General features: G+C 44.7%; 4 protein-coding genes across 4 annotated transcripts; 1 reads left to right on the top strand and 3 right to left on the bottom strand.

The window, feature by feature from the left end:
• Window positions 1–907: 907 nt before the first annotated feature.
• LOC102713393 (splicing factor U2af small subunit A) lies at window positions 908–2858 on the top strand. Its single transcript, XM_006660716.3, has 2 exons — window positions 908–985; window positions 1546–2858. Exon 2 carries the CDS (start codon window positions 1588–1590, stop codon window positions 2428–2430), a length of 843 nt encoding a protein of 280 aa, XP_006660779.2. The 5' UTR covers window positions 908–985; window positions 1546–1587; the 3' UTR covers window positions 2431–2858.
• Window positions 2859–3672: 814 nt separating this feature from the next.
• Window positions 3673–6646, bottom strand: LOC102707616 (heat shock 70 kDa protein, mitochondrial-like). Its single transcript, XM_006661319.2, has 5 exons — window positions 6494–6646; window positions 6319–6389; window positions 6141–6219; window positions 5233–5799; window positions 3673–5140 (listed from the first exon to the last, which is right to left on the bottom strand). Exons 1-5 carry the CDS (start codon window positions 6572–6574, stop codon window positions 3890–3892), a joined length of 2049 nt encoding a protein of 682 aa, XP_006661382.1. The 5' UTR covers window positions 6575–6646; the 3' UTR covers window positions 3673–3889.
• A 2512-nt stretch (window positions 6647–9158) lies between these two features.
• On the bottom strand, window positions 9159–12011 carry LOC102714121 (cinnamoyl-CoA reductase 1-like). Its single transcript, XM_006660718.2, has 6 exons — window positions 11856–12011; window positions 11591–11766; window positions 10678–10863; window positions 10428–10590; window positions 9776–9965; window positions 9159–9505 (listed from the first exon to the last, which is right to left on the bottom strand). The coding sequence occupies exons 1-6, from the start codon at window positions 11971–11973 to the stop codon at window positions 9316–9318; spliced, it is 1023 nt and encodes a 340-aa protein (XP_006660781.1). The 5' UTR covers window positions 11974–12011; the 3' UTR covers window positions 9159–9315.
• A 1609-nt stretch (window positions 12012–13620) lies between these two features.
• On the bottom strand, window positions 13621–16211 carry LOC102713847 (cinnamoyl-CoA reductase 1-like). Its single transcript, XM_006660717.3, has 6 exons — window positions 16025–16211; window positions 15707–15876; window positions 15253–15438; window positions 14860–15025; window positions 14185–14380; window positions 13621–14044 (listed from the first exon to the last, which is right to left on the bottom strand). The coding sequence occupies exons 1-6, from the start codon at window positions 16143–16145 to the stop codon at window positions 13864–13866; spliced, it is 1020 nt and encodes a 339-aa protein (XP_006660780.1). The 5' UTR covers window positions 16146–16211; the 3' UTR covers window positions 13621–13863.
• Between the last annotated feature and the right edge of the window lie 248 nt (window positions 16212–16459).

Here is a 16459-nt window from a genome sequence, read left to right on the forward strand (position 1 = left end):
TGAAAAATATGGAAGAGAGAAGAGGGAAAAAGAAGGGAGGAGAAAGAAGTTAACTAGCCTCCTAACCTTCAGATCCTGAATCCACCACTGGTGATAATCGTTATGGCGCATTTACATTAGCTTAGCTTATTGTGCTTACTCTTAAGCATCTACTCCATCCATATAAATTTTGCAAGACATGCATATCGCTGACACCATCTCTAATTGTTCTCATTAGTGTCACCTGCTGGGTACCGGTTGAAAAACTGACACCTATGCTAGATTTTTAACCGTCACATATCCAAGTTTTTATAGTAACCTTATATTTCTATACAGAAGAAATAACCGACACCTACATTGAGGCTTAGAAACCAACTTTTAGGCAAAAAACTTAAGCATAAACAAACAAGTAGCTTTCTATTTAGCTTTTAAAGACATAAGCCACTTTTATATTGTTAAGCCAAAATCTAGGTTCGAGTAATTTTTTGGTTTATTTGAAGTAGAGATAGCACCCTACTATTAAATTCAGAACTTTTAAGCCACCAACTTGTCCTCTTTGTTTGGCCTTATAAACAGACTTTCAAGCCAAAATACATAAATATAAACAAATAAGTAGCTTTTTTTTTGTCGAACTTCTTTAAAGACACAGGCCACTTTTACACTATTAGACTAGGGAGTGAAATCAGACTAGGGCAATAACAGGGAGCATATATAAACTTTTCCAGCCCTGGATGTGTTGAAGCCCAAACATCTATTTGAACCTTGCAGAACTAGCCCGGCCCATAGGATTGATTAACCAAAAAGCCCACACCCGCGGAACCTTCTAGTAATCGCGAGTCCAGCGCATCTGCACCGTCCCTACGAGAACCGACGGCCGGATGTTCCTGGTAGGCCCTATTATATGGTGCGCTTCCAGACGCTACTCGAAGCAGAGGAAGCCAAACAACCGGCGAAATCGTCGCTGCTCCTCCTGCCTCCCCTCCGGCGACGGCGGCGCGGATCTCCGGTAAGCCTCCGCCTCCTCCTTACCCTCCGCCGCCGTCGTATTATCCGTTACCCGCACCCGATATTTCGCACGTCACAGCGTGCGCGGTGCCCCTTGCGGTGTCTGCGTGCCATTTGGTTCGGATTTGGATTGACGAATGGCTCTCTCGGTCTCGAATCTTTCGGTGGATTGATGATGATGCGTTTGCGTGTCTTCTGTGTCGGTTCTTATCAGGTTAGGTTGGAAGTGAGGGTGTGTTCATCCCCCTCAACGCGAATCAATCTATCAAAAGCAGGGAGAGATATGGATTAGCTTTTCCTTTCCGATTCGTTTCATCGTTGTTCTCACTTGTGCTACTGCTATGTTAATTCGAACTCGAAATTTTAAATGATGCTATTTCGAAGGTTTCTTCTGCTGGGGACTGGACTCGAATCCGGTTCGCGGTTGCAGTAGCGATGGATGCCGTCATAAATCGGGCTCTTGTCTCGCCCTTCGCTTCGATTACTCGGCGTGTTCTTGGCTAATCCTATCTGCTTTTTTTTTTGTTCTGTGTGCGCGTGCGATTTTCCGTGCTGCTGTAGTAATCTTTTCAGCGGGGCGAAGAGGATCCAGGCGCTGCCGCCATGGCCGAGCACCTCGCGTCCATCTTTGGCACGGAGAAGGACCGCGTGAACTGCCCCTTCTACTTCAAGATCGGCGCGTGCCGCCACGGCGACCGGTGCTCCCGCCTGCACAACAAGCCGTCGGTGTCGCCGACGCTGCTGCTCTCCAACATGTACCTGCGCCCGGACGTGATCACCCCCGGCGTCGACGCGCAGGGTAACCCCATCGACCCGGAGAAGATCCAGGCCGACTTCGAGGACTTCTACGAGGACATCTTCGACGAGCTTAGCAAGCACGGCGAGGTCGAGAGCCTCCACGTGTGCGACAACCTCGCCGACCACATGATCGGCAACGTGTATGTGCAGTTCAGGGAGGAGGACCAGGCCGCCAGGGCGCTGCAGGCGCTGACGGGGCGCTACTACTCCGGCCGCCCCATCATCGTCGAGTTCTCGCCGGTGACCGACTTCCGGGAGGCCACCTGCCGGCAGTACGAGGAGAACAGCTGCAACCGTGGAGGGTACTGCAACTTCATGCACGTCAAGGAGATCGGCAGAGACCTGAGGAAGAGGCTGTTTGGTCACCTGCACAGGTCACGACGAAGCCATAGCCACGGCCACAGCCGGAGCCCGAGCCCGTACCATTACCGGAGGAGCTCGTCGCGGTCCAGGGACCGCGACGACGATCACTACCGCCATGGTGGTAGCCGGCGGAGCAGCGAGAGGCACCGCAGCTACAGCTACGACAGCGACGGCGGCAGGCGGCGGCACAGGTCAAGAACCAGGAGCCCGGTCAGGGATGGCAGCGAGGAGAGGAGAGCTCGGATTGAGCAGTGGAACCGTGAAAGGGAGGCTGCACAAGTCTGAGCTTTGGATTATTTGGCTTCTGGTTGCAAATTTGCAATGCTGCACTGTTTCTCATCTTGTATTAGTAGCATTATGTTGGCATAAGGTCTTGATTTAACTGAACCTGGATGTCTTACCAAACTTTCATGTCAGGTGCATTGTTGACAGGACCTATTTGGTGTTGAATTTGTGCTGATGGTTGAGTGATCTCGGTGTTTTCAGGCACTTCAGCATGTGTTATGTTATTGTGCATGTAGTCGGGTCCCCTCTGCATTAGTATAGTTGTTAGTTGAATTGCAATGCCCAATGCTAATTGCAGCTTGGATTTCAAGATTTTTCAGACTTTCAGTATGTTGCATGATTCAGTGGTTACTGATAAACTGAGATCAGCAGTAACTGATGAACTCAAGTACGGTGGGATCATTTCTAGTTATCATTCAGATGTTTCAGTATGGTATATCATTCAGCTGTTGCAGATTAACTAAGATGACACAGGTGCACCGGCGTGCTAGTTTTTTAAAAAATCCTTGTTGACAAATTTCGGTAATTTCTCTGATGTTTCGCATCTTTTAAGACCTAACGAATTGTCATGTGTAGCTTTGTTCGATGCTACCGGTTCCGTTCTGAAAAATCAAACACGTAAAACGGTGGTATTAACTAATAAAAACTTAAAATAAATTAACATATTATTCAAAGCAACATTCCTATAGAATTTTTGGAACTTTTAAAGACGAGGGAATTTAAAGTGCGTAGGAGGGGAGTCAGAACACAGCAATTCCAATTCTTCCAACACATTCTCCACATTTGGCCATCAGTTAAGAGAGAAACTCCACCTTATTCTAAATAAGATATATTTTAGGTAATATAAAAGAGAAATAGATCGTTGATGTATAATAATAAAAATAGTAATGTAATGTAATAGGAATGATTTGCTAGAGTACAATAGATGGGAAGAGAGAGTATTTTTAGATAGTCATTCAAATATGGATATTAAGGACTAAATCTGGATACGCTGTTGCCTATATCTGATTGTTCCACTGAGTATATATTTCCTAAATATGACAGAACCGATAATAACCACACAGAGACGACAGCTGGTGCAAACATGCCAAAATCACCTGAACGAAACAACTCAAGAACCCAGAATATAAGTTGGCAGAATGGAGCAAACGTGAAGTTAGAAGAACATAAAACATTAAAAAAACAGTGGGCAGAAGCAAACATAATAACATCACTGCAAATACTGCAATAATCAAGAAGAACCAAGCAGGACATCTGACGAAACTATAATATTTCGTGGATGGCTCAATTAACCGACGAGTTTGTTCCCGCTCACAATTTATCAGCAATACTCCGCCCAAAAAAGCTACAGGTATAGTAACCCTCTTAGAAACATAAGAAACCAGGGGTAGGTAAAGATATCAACTTTCCTAGACTGGGTACATGAACAAAAAAGGAAGAAGCTTGATGTAGATCAATTCTACATCTTTGCTTCCTTGGCATCCTGATATTCAGCCTCAGGAGTCTGGTCACCACCACTGCTGCTGTCGCCGCTACCGCTGCCACCACCCTTTTGCATGTGCTCTCCAATCTTTGAAACTGCCTTGTTTGCAGCTTCAAGCTTCTGCTTGATCTTCTCCAAATCGTCCTCAGCCATTGCTGCTCTTAGATCCGATACAGCTGACTCAATCTCTGCGGTGACTTCAGCAGGAACCTTGTCCTTGTACTCGCTGACACTCTTCTCGATGCTGTAGATTGTGGTGTCTGCGGAGTTCTTCAGATCAATCAAGGACTTCTTTTCCTGATCCTTCTGGGCATGTAGCTCAGCCTCCTTCACCATCTTCTCGATATCATCTTCAGACAAACCACCAGAAGATTTGATAGTGATTTCTTGCTCTTTGCCAGTGGACTTGTCCTTGGCTGAAACCTTGACGATACCATTGGCATCAATGTCGAATGTGACCTCAATCTGAGGCATGCCTCTTGGGGCTGGTGGAATACCTTCAAGCTGGAATTCCCCAAGAAGCTTGTTATCTGTGGCCATCTCCCTCTCACCCTGGAGCACCTTGATTCCAACCTGGGTCTGGTTGTCTGCAGCAGTGGAGAAGACCTGACTCTTCTTGGTTGGAATGGTAGTGTTCCGATTAATTAGCCTTGTGAAGATGCCTCCAAGAGTCTCAATACCAAGGGAGAGGGGAGTGACATCCAGCAACAGGAGCTCCTTCACATCACCCCTCAAGATGCCACCCTGAATGGCAGCTCCCATGGCAACAGCCTCATCAGGATTGACACCCTTGCTTGGTGTCTTGTTGAATATCTGAGAAACAATATCCTGGACCTTTGGCACCCTTGTCATACCACCAACTAGTAGAACCTCATCAATCTCCTTTGCAGATACACCTGCATCCTTGAGGCAGTTCACACAGGGGATGCGAGTTCTCTCAATGAGACTCTGCACAAGAGACTCAAACTTTGATCTGGTCAAGGTAATATTGAAGTGTTTTGCACCGGTGGCATCAGCAGTAATAAAGGGGAGGTTTATTTCAGTCTGCATGGTTGAGGAAAGCTCGACCTTGGCCTTCTCTGCAGCTTCCCTGAGCCTTTGCAATGCCAACTTATCCTTGCTCAGATCAATGTTGTCAGACTTCTTAAATTCACTAACCAGGTAGTCGAGCAATGCACCATCAAAGTCCTCACCACCAAGGAAAGTATCTCCATTGGTTGCCTTAACCTGAAAATGATACAAAAAGTCATAATCAGTAACATATTCAATGGATACAATTAGGTTTGTGAATCTATGCATATGCCATGAGAGAAAATTACCTCAAAAACTCCATTAGAAATCTCAAGGATCGACACATCAAATGTGCCACCACCCAAGTCAAATACAGCAATCAGACCCTCCTTGTTGTTCATCCCATATGACAGAGCTGCAGCCGTGGGTTCATTGATAATCCTCATCACCTCTAGACCAGCAATTCTACCAGCATCCTTGGTAGCCTGGCGCTGAGCATCATTGAAATAAGCTGGGACTGTGATAACAGCCTTGGAGACAGTTTTGCCAAGGTAAGCCTCTGCAGTTTCCTTCATCTTGGTGAGAACAAATGCACCAATCTGACTTGGGGAGTACTGCTGCCCACCCATCTCCACCCAGGCATCACCATTTGGTCCCCTGACAATCTTGTAAGGCACCATCTTCATCTCCTTCTGAGTCTGGGGGTCATCAAAGGTTCTACCAATCAAGCGCTTTGACCCACGGACCGTGTTCTGGGCATTGGTCACTGCCTGCCGACTCGCAGTTATGCCAACCAAGAGATCACCGTCCTTGTTCTTGGCAACAATGGAGGGTGTTGTCCTAGCACCTTCCGCATTCTCAATCACTCGTGGTGTCTGCACAAACAGATTGATCACTTCTATACTAAAGCATCACTAGTACACTACTAACTGAATGCATCGCTATCCAACTAATAGAATGTCATAATAAGCCAGAACCGCCTGTTAATCAAAAATTAGTTCAATTCAACAACTATATCACAGTTCAAGATATACTAAGCATCACTTGAATGTATCACAATCTGATTAAGAGAATTCCACAAATCAGAATATCCTTTAATTGAGAATTGATACATTTCAACAACTATCTTATAATACAGTCTATGCTAATCATAGGAACTGTATTACAAACAGGAAAAGACAACAAATTTTGGATGGAACAGTGAAAAGGACCACACCTTTCCTTCCATAACGGAGACACATGAGTTCGTGGTTCCCAAATCGATCCCAATAACATCCGCGGAGGCAGGCTTTGAGCTGCACACAACGAATCCAATCAACCACCCACCATACAAGAAGAACATTTGGAGACACGCAAAAGAAAAATACCAGTTTGCATCCGAAACTCCAAATTACCTGAACGCACGGGCCACTCCTCCGAGCCTGGAGAGCAGGGGAGACGCCGCCGCGTGACGGGCCACCGGCGCCTGATCCGACCAAACATCCGCAACACGCAAATGCATCAGATCAACACAAACCGTGCATCTCAAAAAAAAAAAAAAAAGATCAGCGCTTTGCATCGGGGAGGAACCTGAGACTGAGAGACGGCGGAGGCGACGGCGTGGCGGGCGGACCCGGCCAGCCTCGAGGCGATGAGGGATCCGATGGCCATGGCCGACGCTCAGGCGTGGGGCTCTGCTAACGGCGGCGGCGGCGGCGGCGGCGGCGGCGAGATCGGGAGAAACCCTAGCGGGCGGCGGCGCGCGGTCGCTCTTAAACCCCTCGAGGGCGGCGGCGGCTGGCTTGCAGGAGGGGAAAGAAAGGTGCGGCCAGGGCCAGGGGCATTTCCGTCATTTGCGGCGGGCTCGAGGTGTGTGTCTGACAGTGGGCCCGGGGTCTCGTCGGAGAAGCTTCTAGACCGCAATCTATCTCAACTAGCAGGCAAAGCCAAATATAATAAATTTGGTTTGAATTTTCCTCCTTTTTCTTGCGAATAAATACTGCAATGCTGTTCGTGTTGAAGAGGCCAAGAGCACTTGAAAAACATCTTTTAATCAGTACAAATTTACAATTGTACCGATCTCACGGTAGAGAGTAGAGACGCAGAGTTGCAATAATGTCAGGATATATATACCAAATCTCGATGAGTTTATTATTATAGAACCATTTATTATCTTTTTTATCTTATCACCACATAGAATAGAATACAAACTTCCGCGAAAAAATGTTGAGCAAAACATTTGTAAATCGATCGACTTGCTTAAAAACTCCAAGGAAATGAGGACCATTAAATCGCCTAGGCCCAGCTCAACATTTGGCCCATAGATTCCATGGTCCATCTCTCATTTGGGCCGAATTTCATGGGCTCAAATGCAGAGCCGCAGCTTTGTTGCTCTTCTGCATTCAGGGCCCAATTTCTTTGACACAGGCCGCGTCCGTTGATATGCACCTTGTCCATGTATTATTTCTCGGAAAAAAATCCACCGTCACACAGCTAACATGCGAATTCGTTTTTCGTCTCTTAACTAAAATATAAAAAATATATACCCTTCAACTAAATAAAACCGTATAAACTTGATCCCATAGCAGTATTGACTTTGTTTTTGCGTGGTTTCAGATGACATGGCATAAAATAGCCCCACATGTTAGTAGCTTCAATTTTTTTCTCGTTTTCTTTCTCTTTCTTCTCTGGCATCTCTCTTCTTCCTCAGTTCACATGGGGTGGCGGCGGCTGGGCACTTGCAGGCGCAGCTGGGGCGGGGGCTGGCCGAGCTAGGCGCGAGCGGCGGCGCTGGCTGAAGTTGGCTCGGGCGGCGGCGGCGTTGGCTGGTCCTGGATTACTCGTCGGCTCGGCTGGTGCAGTAGCCGACGAGGGGGACGAGGTGGCGGTACGTATGGTGGACGCGGTTGATCATGTCCACCTCCTCCTGGAACTTGCGCTCGCCCTGCCCGCTCCCTGAGCTAAGCTGCTTCACCGCCACCTCCTTCCGGTCGCCCCGTCGGGGAGCACGCCGCGGTACACGTACCAAACCCGCCCTGCCCCAGCAGGTTCTTCTCGGAGAACTCGCCTGTCGCCGCCGCGAGCTCCTCCTAGCTGAACGCGTTCTTGTCGAGTCCAGCCGGCATGGGAGGAGGCGGCGGCGGCACAAGCGGCGGCCGGCCGTGCGGTTCTGTACTGCTTGGATCTTGCACCGAACACACACTGGCTTGGCTAGCTTTTCAACCAGTCAACTAAATATTCCTCAATGCGCATGCATATGTGCATGTCACCTTTCGATCGACCATTCGAGCATGCATGCATGCATGCATGCATACATGTGTCGTGCTTACCTGAAATTGTCCTCAAGTTCAAGTACCTAGCTGCATGATTGGTGCATATTGCATCCAGATTCTTTGCAAATATATATTTATATATATATTACAGTATATGCTATATAATTCAGATGATGAAAAATATATATGCCTTGTATATCATATGGTCAGTCAGGGAGAAGTTCATCGATCAGTTGCTGCATGAATATCTATCTTCAGTTATACTACATCTATCACTGTATCTTATCATTCAGAAATTGATCGAGAGGATATGTATGGACAGGAGACGTATGTATCTCAGCCAATATATGCATGCATGGTTCTCCTGAGAACCACACAGATGTATAATGCATGTACACATCTTATCCAAAACGAACAAAAGAAACAAATAACTAAACTTGCAGCCTGAGCCTAACTACGTTGGAACAAGTAGTTGTCGATCGGTCGATATACAGGAACATGTCGTTTGAGAATATAATGGCATGCAACTTGCATACTAGTACATCTCTAGCTATCTGCCCGACGGGAAGGAGGTGGCGGTGAAGTATAGCTCAGCTCCGGGAGCGGGCAGGCGAGCGCGAGTTCCAGGCGGAGGTGGACATGATCAGCCGCGTCCACCGTACGTACCGCCACCTCGTCCCCCTCGTCGGCTACTGAACCAGCCGAGCGGACGAGTAATCCAGCCAACGCCGCCGCCGCCCGCGCCAACTTCATCCAGCGCCGCCGCTCGCGCCTAGCTCGGCCAGCCCCCGCCCCAGCTGCGCCTGCACGTGTCCAGCCGCCGCCGCCCCCATGTGAACTGAGGAAGAAAGAGAGATGGGAGAGAAGATTCAGAAAGAAAACGAGAAAAAAAAATTGAAGCTACTAACGTGTGGGGCCATTTTACGCCGCATCACCCGAAACCACGCAAAACCAAAGTCAATACTACTATGGACTAAGTTTACACGGTTTTATTTAGTTGAAAGGCATACATTTATAGTATTTCGGTTAAGGGACGAAAAACGAGCTCACATATTAGTTGAGGGATCTTTGGTGGACTTTATTTCTCGGCACAAATGTACAATGATAGTACAAAGAAACGCTGTCTCTCCGGTGTTTTGTTTAGTTTTCAACAGCAAAACGGAAAAGGTACGGCAGAACGCAAGATTTTCCGTCAGCATCCTGCAGAATTCCTTCCTTTTCGTAGTACTCGATGCTATCTACAAGCGTCTCCTCCAGTTTCCTTGGCTGCCAACCCAGGTTCTTCAGTTTCTCTGACGATATTGGTGTAAATATGTCGGCGTCAGCACTACTGCAGAAGCAAAAGGAGTTATTAGAACAGCCATGCCACTACAACACATCTAGATGTGATTACCAAACGGCATATTTATAACTGAAAAAGAGTTTGTGAATAAAATTTTTATATATATATTCTTAGCGATTTAAAAGCTAAGGCTGGTAAAAGAAACTTCGGTGGAAAAAACTCTAAAACGAACTTTAAATTTAAGTCTAAAAATTTAAATTTTGACATATAAACATAAATAAAAGCGAAAAAACGGGTGAGAGAAATGACGAGACACACCACTTTACATAATTGTAATTGGGATACATGCTCTTCAGAAACTCCACCATAGCCTTTGTGCTGATGTGATCCGGTGCACAGAGATATCTGCCATATGATTCTGGCTTCTCATATACCAGAAGCAGAGCTTCAGCCACATCACGGACATCGACTATGTGATACAGGATGTTTTTCATTACGGTTGGACCTCCTGTGATGAAAAATTTCAGAATTTCAGCAGAGGCCTAGGGAGACATTTTACTCTGAACTTGCTGACAAAAAGCTGAGGTTACAGTGGTGTACAACCAGTTGTTGCCAAGTTGGTAGTCAGATGGTAATCTGCCCAATCAGGAGGTTAATGGCGAATTAATCGGTATGACAGATTAGTCAGTCAAAACAATTGGTATTGTACGGCGACTAGTTTGCTAAATGGCTAACTATGATATGTATAAAAGTGGCATAGGCTGAAAATTTGAAAAATTATCAGAGTTTCAGTAGAGCCAAAGAAAGGTTTTCTCTGACCTTCTTATCAGAACTCAAAAGGATGAAGTATATAGTAATGCAGAGCAGCAGCAAATTGCCCAATGGAAGACATGCGCCATTTTATTTCGGATAAGTGGTAATTCTGAGATTAAATAGTAACAAATGTAAAGAGTAGTGATAATGAGGAGACCTTTTGTTACATAGATGAGGAGTTCGTTGCTGGTATTGACAGTTGGTTGCAACTGTGGGCCAAAAACTAAACAAGGGCATACGGTAACAATGTTTAGCCCTGTTTTCTCTGCATATTCCAAGGCTGTCCTTTCAGCAACAATCTTGGAAACATGATACCAATTCTGAATAAAGGAATTGCAAAAATGCTGAACTTAGTTCTCTTTCAGTCAAATCATAAAAGGCGTAAATACTCTGCTAACAATACTAACCTCGTTGTCCATGCATAACTTTCTGTCTGACCAGCAGTTCTCATCTTTGGGTTTACCTTGAGGCCAGTTGGGGTTAAAATGAACTGCAGAAGTAGATGAAACCACCACAACTTTCTGAACCTTCCTAGACGAGCAAACTTGAAGGACATTCAGTGTGCCCTTTACAGCAGGCGCCATTACTTCTGACTGCATGATTGCATTGACAATTTACATGCTATGAGTAAACCATCAAGAATCTTTGGTGTTCAAAAAGTTAGTAGTGAGCCAGTGACTTATGAGACTGGACACACAAGTCATGACAGTGATTCTGATTCTTTGGAGTTAGTACCATTATTGCGAATGTATATCAAATTAATTTTAAATTAAGACACTAAAAATCCGTGTTCACTGATCCTATTACAGTTATAACCTTCTTGGAAGCCTTGCATGGATAAATCATTGGAGAACTTCTATGGTATAATACATTGACGGTAGATATTATTAGCACAAACAAATGCACATTTAAAATTTGTCACGATATTAAAAGGGGTAGTTTAATAATATAATGACTTAGTTTTAAATCAACCATGAAATCGAACCATAATAGTGATAGCGATGACGTGGCGACGGCCGCGTCCCACCTCCCACCCATACGGATGGTAAAATAGAAAGACCAATTTATCGAATTGCCCACACACACATAATAAATACAAGACTAATTTACCCTTTTATTTTATTTTATTTTATTTTATCACAATTAAAATTTAAGTGGATAGATAAATCAATCAACAATATTCAATCGTTTATACGTGTAGTATATACAGCCAACATATTGCAGTAAAAGTTGTCGATTTATTAACTGCGAGCAAATGCATGGACAAGCGACGATTCCGTAGAGAAATGGAGAAGTGATGAACGATAGATAGGACCTTGCCTCAGGATCGACGACCTTGTCTCCGGGCACGGGAGAGGCGACATGGAAAACCCCCTCGCAGCCGGCGATGGCGACCGAGAGCTCGTCGGAGTCGAGCACGTCGGCCTTGAACAGCCGCAGCCTCTCCGGCTCCGACGCCCCGTCCAGCCGCTTCAGATGCGCGTTCTTGGGATCACCTGCACCAACGAACAACAACACGGCAGCATCAATCATTTTTCTCAAGCTCCAGTTACACCAAATTAATTAAACCTAATAATCAGTTTACACGGATCGCGGAGAGTGGCGTGCACGGCGTAGCCCCGGGAGAGGAGCAGCCTGACGAGCCACGAGCCGATGTACCCGCCGCCTCCGGTCACGCACACTCGCGGCGGCGGCGATGCCATCCCGGCCGGCCGGCGCGTCCTCTGCCTAGCTTCTTGCACCGTTGGTCCTCCAGTCCGGCACTCCGGCCGGACTCCACTATATATTTTACCAGAGCCAATCGAAACCACCCCGGACGGTAGCTCCCAAGCTAGGCGCAAATCGACAAGAAGGCCACGCCGGAGAGGATGATGAAGCGGACGTCGACTTCTCCCTGCCGGCCGGCGGCCGGCCAGGTAGAAAGGAACAAGAATCGCATTGGAAAACCAGTAAGATTCCTCCTTGGAAATCATGGCAAGCGTCTCTGTCTCCTTGGCACGTTAGGTGTGAATTTTTCGTATTCTAGCATATTTTATAAGAGTAATTTTATAGTACTTGAGAAGGTACCTTATCTACTCAAGGACTATACAATTGCTCATTTTATAAATTGACTCATTTACAAACATTATCTAATAATGGACATGCTTCACAACGCTAAGTTATATGACGCCGAGCTAGGGTTGATTGGGATCTAGTATGCGCTGAGGTGGGGTTGGTGTAGAGCTAGACCAGGCAACCCCACCTCGGCGCCACACATCACAGTGCCAAACTATTATATCTCGGAGCCATGTTACTTGATGTCTTGAAATAGGTTTATTTTTTGATAATGTTTTTGAAGGGGTCTAATTATGAAATTTCTTTGCAAAAAGTTTTAGAATGTGAAAAAATCATACGTTAGGTTCGATACACATATGATGCAGGTTGTTCGATTCGGATTTGGAAGTGAAATGGTTAGTAATTTTTTTAAAATAATAGTAATAATATTGATAAATGTGTGATATATAGCACTTAAAAAGACAAAATTTAAATTAGACATACTGGTTGTCAACCTATGCATTACACAAACTATTGTTTTTATATTATAAATATTATAATTATAATATGTATTACTTATTATATTATGTTAAAAATCATAAGTAATTCACTTGCATGCATTGGGTATCAAGCTGCTCCAACACATACTTTTCAGTAAAGGAGGATGGGACAACTTAAACCCTCCCAAAGAGGGTGTGTGCCCAAATCCTGAGGGGACCCATCTACTCCTCATGAAAGGGTTGGGGCAGCCCGACCCCTCCTAAGAGGGTCAAGCCTAGGTCCTAAGACATCATGAGTTACCAGTACGAAACTTGGTTCTCATAACACAACACATTTTCACATTTTCATTTGAAAGTTAACCGACATCAACTTTGTAGCTAAAAGTCTGACACCTTTATTCACGAGATCTAACAGCTAACATTTGTTGCTCATGCATCGGACAACAATAATATTGTTGGTTGAGTTACGGTTGATAATTTGAGTAACAAAACATAATTTACGGATAAAACTTTGTATCTTATTATTTTGCATTATATGCTAAGGTTAGAAAACATAGAAAAAACCCTCAAAAGGTACTTTTAAAAAACCCATTGTTGTTATTTTTCTGAAATCACCTTCATGGTTTCATTCTCCACCAGTCGCAATGCCATCAGTTCAGAATTAGGCAGGAACATCTCTTCTAATATTGTCCACAAATATCCAATTTACTTCACAATGTCTCAATACGTTGCCGTGGCAATGTTGGCTTGTACGGTTCAGCTAAAAAACGTTAACATTAAAAGAATGAGAAACGCATTATGCAGAAAGCATCATGATTAAATGACCTCCTGGCATGAGCATTTTACAGATAGACAGATATTGACACACGTAATTTTCCGTGGATCGACGTAAATCAAGAGTCACACGACATATACATACCTACTGATCACTAATTAATACATAGTATAGTATATAAGATACATTAATACATAGTATAGTATATAAGATACATGTTCTTTAGTACTGTATCCGTGATGCCTGTCGAAGAATGAACTGAAAAGAGCCTTTTTTTTTCCAGTTCATTCTTTGACAGCCATACGATAGAAAAAAGGAAGCTGACATGGTTGCCCATCTATAAGGCCTGCCTTCTCAAAGAACGCGATGCTGTCGGCAAATGTCTCTTCACGTTTCCTAGGTTTCCAGCCCAGATTCTTCAGTTTCTCATAGGCCACTTCAACCTTGTAATCCACATCAACCATCCTGACAAACAACAGAAATGCCATGCTCAAATTAATACACTAGTCTTCTTCATGCTATGAGCAGAAAATTAACATTCTTAAGGCAACAAGCTCTGGCATAACTGTGTGATGATGACATGCTGATATGAACATTGCACATACTTGTCCACATAATTGTAGTTAGGGTACATGCCCTTCATCAAGTCTAACATATCCTTCAGGTCCATTCGTTCCAGGGCACATATGTATCGCTCACATGGTCCTGCCTTCTCGTATGCTAGAAGCAGAGCATCGGCGACATCACGAACGTCCACAATAGACCAGAATTTATTGTTCATTGTGTCAGGGCCATGGCCCCCTACATTGTTGCAACAAAGCTAATCAGTCATAAAATCAAATTTTAAGATTTAAAATGAGCTCCAACTTTTGAGCCGAAGCTTTCACAGAGGAGGAAATATTGCAGAAACTATCATGTATTAGATTAATTGGATGGTGAACCTTTGGAATTTTTTTATTACATGCACCTTTTTAATATTTATGTTTAAAAATAGACCGTCATTGCTAAAACTTATTTTTAAAACTGCACCATTTGACCACTGACCACGTCGGTTCGCTAACGTGGCATCATTATTTTATCATGCCGATTATACCTGCATGGTGAAAAACATTATCACATCACACACATATATAGCATGACAGAACAGTGTTGTGTTGCTGTAGTAGGCAGGATGGCGTGATTAAATGGTGCATATTTTGGATATAAGTTTTAGAGCGGTTTGCTTTTTAAATATATATATATATATATTAACAGGTGAAAAAATAGAAAAAAAATCGAACCGTTGATGATATAGAGGAGCGCTTTGGTGGTAGTGTTGACATTCACAGCCTGCAACATTGGGCCAAAAACAATCCCAGGGCAAACCGAAACGACATGCAGCCCACTTCTCTTTCCGTATTCTAGGGCCATCTCTTCAGCTTCAGCTTTGGCAAGAGAGTACCAGTTCTGCCAACATATGAAGTGAAGATCAAGACTAGTATTAGTCCTAAAAACTCATTAATCAATGCTCCTCACCCCCAAAAAAGAGAGAATGCTGAAGTTATTACAACTGCATGCAGAAATGTCAAGAGTAGTATATACTCCTAAGAAAAGAACTTTTTCAGGTGCACATTCTTGCATGAACATGTGTGTCCGGTGATCGAAGTTTGTTGCGTAATTTGTCAGATCCTAACCTCAGTTTCCATGCAGAGCTTCTTGTCTGACCATGAAGTCTCATCCTTTGGCCTGTCCGGAGGCCAGCTCGGGTTAAAGCATACAGCAGCAATGGAGGAGACGACGACGAGTCTCTGAACACCCGCAGCCGAGCAAGCCTCGAGCACGTTTCTGGTGCCTTTCACAGCAGGAGCCATGATCTCCTTCTGAATATTACATACACCATCGTGTTTAGCTCATATCATCAACACTTCAGCAGAGATGCAGACTGAAGATTAAAGCTAAGGTTTTTTTTACCGTCCTTAAAAAACACCTTGAAGTAAACAAAAAATTAATGCAAAATTCTGTTACCTCAACATGTATATTGAGATACTAATTTTTTATAGGATACTTTTTTAAGGAGCTTATAAAAGTTTTAAAGCTAAACCACGAAAGATTTTTGCATGTTCAGACAGTGTGTGGATGTATACTTGCCTCTGGATCAACCATCTTCTGTTCTGGCACCGGAGAGGCCGGGTGGAAGACCCCCTCGCAGCCGGCGAACGCCGCCGTCAATGAGGCGCAGTCGAGCACGTCGGCCTTGAACAGGTGCAGATTGTCCGGAGCATTCTCCAGCTGCTTCAGAAACGCGTTCTTGGGATCATCTGAAACAGCAAAAGAACAGAGCAAAAAAGAAAAAAAAAGAAAAAACACACATTTAGTCTCACCAAGATAGATTCTTGGTCTTCTATTTCTAAGAACGAGATGATAACTCTGGATCGTACTGACGAGGCAAGACAGCAAAATGACTACCTGGGTCGCGGACGGTGCCATGGACGGCGTAGCCGCGGGAGAGGAGGAGCTTGACGAGCCACGAGCCGATGAACCCGCCGGCGCCGGCGACGCACACACTCGGCGGCGGCGGCGGTGCCATCTCCGGTTTCCCGTGCTGCTCCGTCAGGTCGAAATCGAGCAGCCTCGTACCCAGCCACAGAATTTGGTCGTAACATGTCCCTTGCCATGGGTATCAACGTACGTCGAGCCGTCGACAAGGATATGCCTATTTGCAGCCACAGAAATATCACCAATGCTACATTGCTACGTGGCCAAAACTATGAACAGAAAGAACGCAGCCACGTGTATCATCGAGAAGCATTTTCCAATCTTAGGAGATACTATGAGATATCATTGTTTTCTATATAAAATTTGGTAAATTTTTTTTTATCCTCGAGTAGGTACTATAAGATA

This window comes from Oryza brachyantha, chromosome 9 (assembly GCF_000231095.2).
Source record: "Oryza brachyantha chromosome 9, ObraRS2, whole genome shotgun sequence".
NCBI classification, from domain to species: domain Eukaryota; kingdom Viridiplantae; phylum Streptophyta; class Magnoliopsida; order Poales; family Poaceae; genus Oryza; species Oryza brachyantha.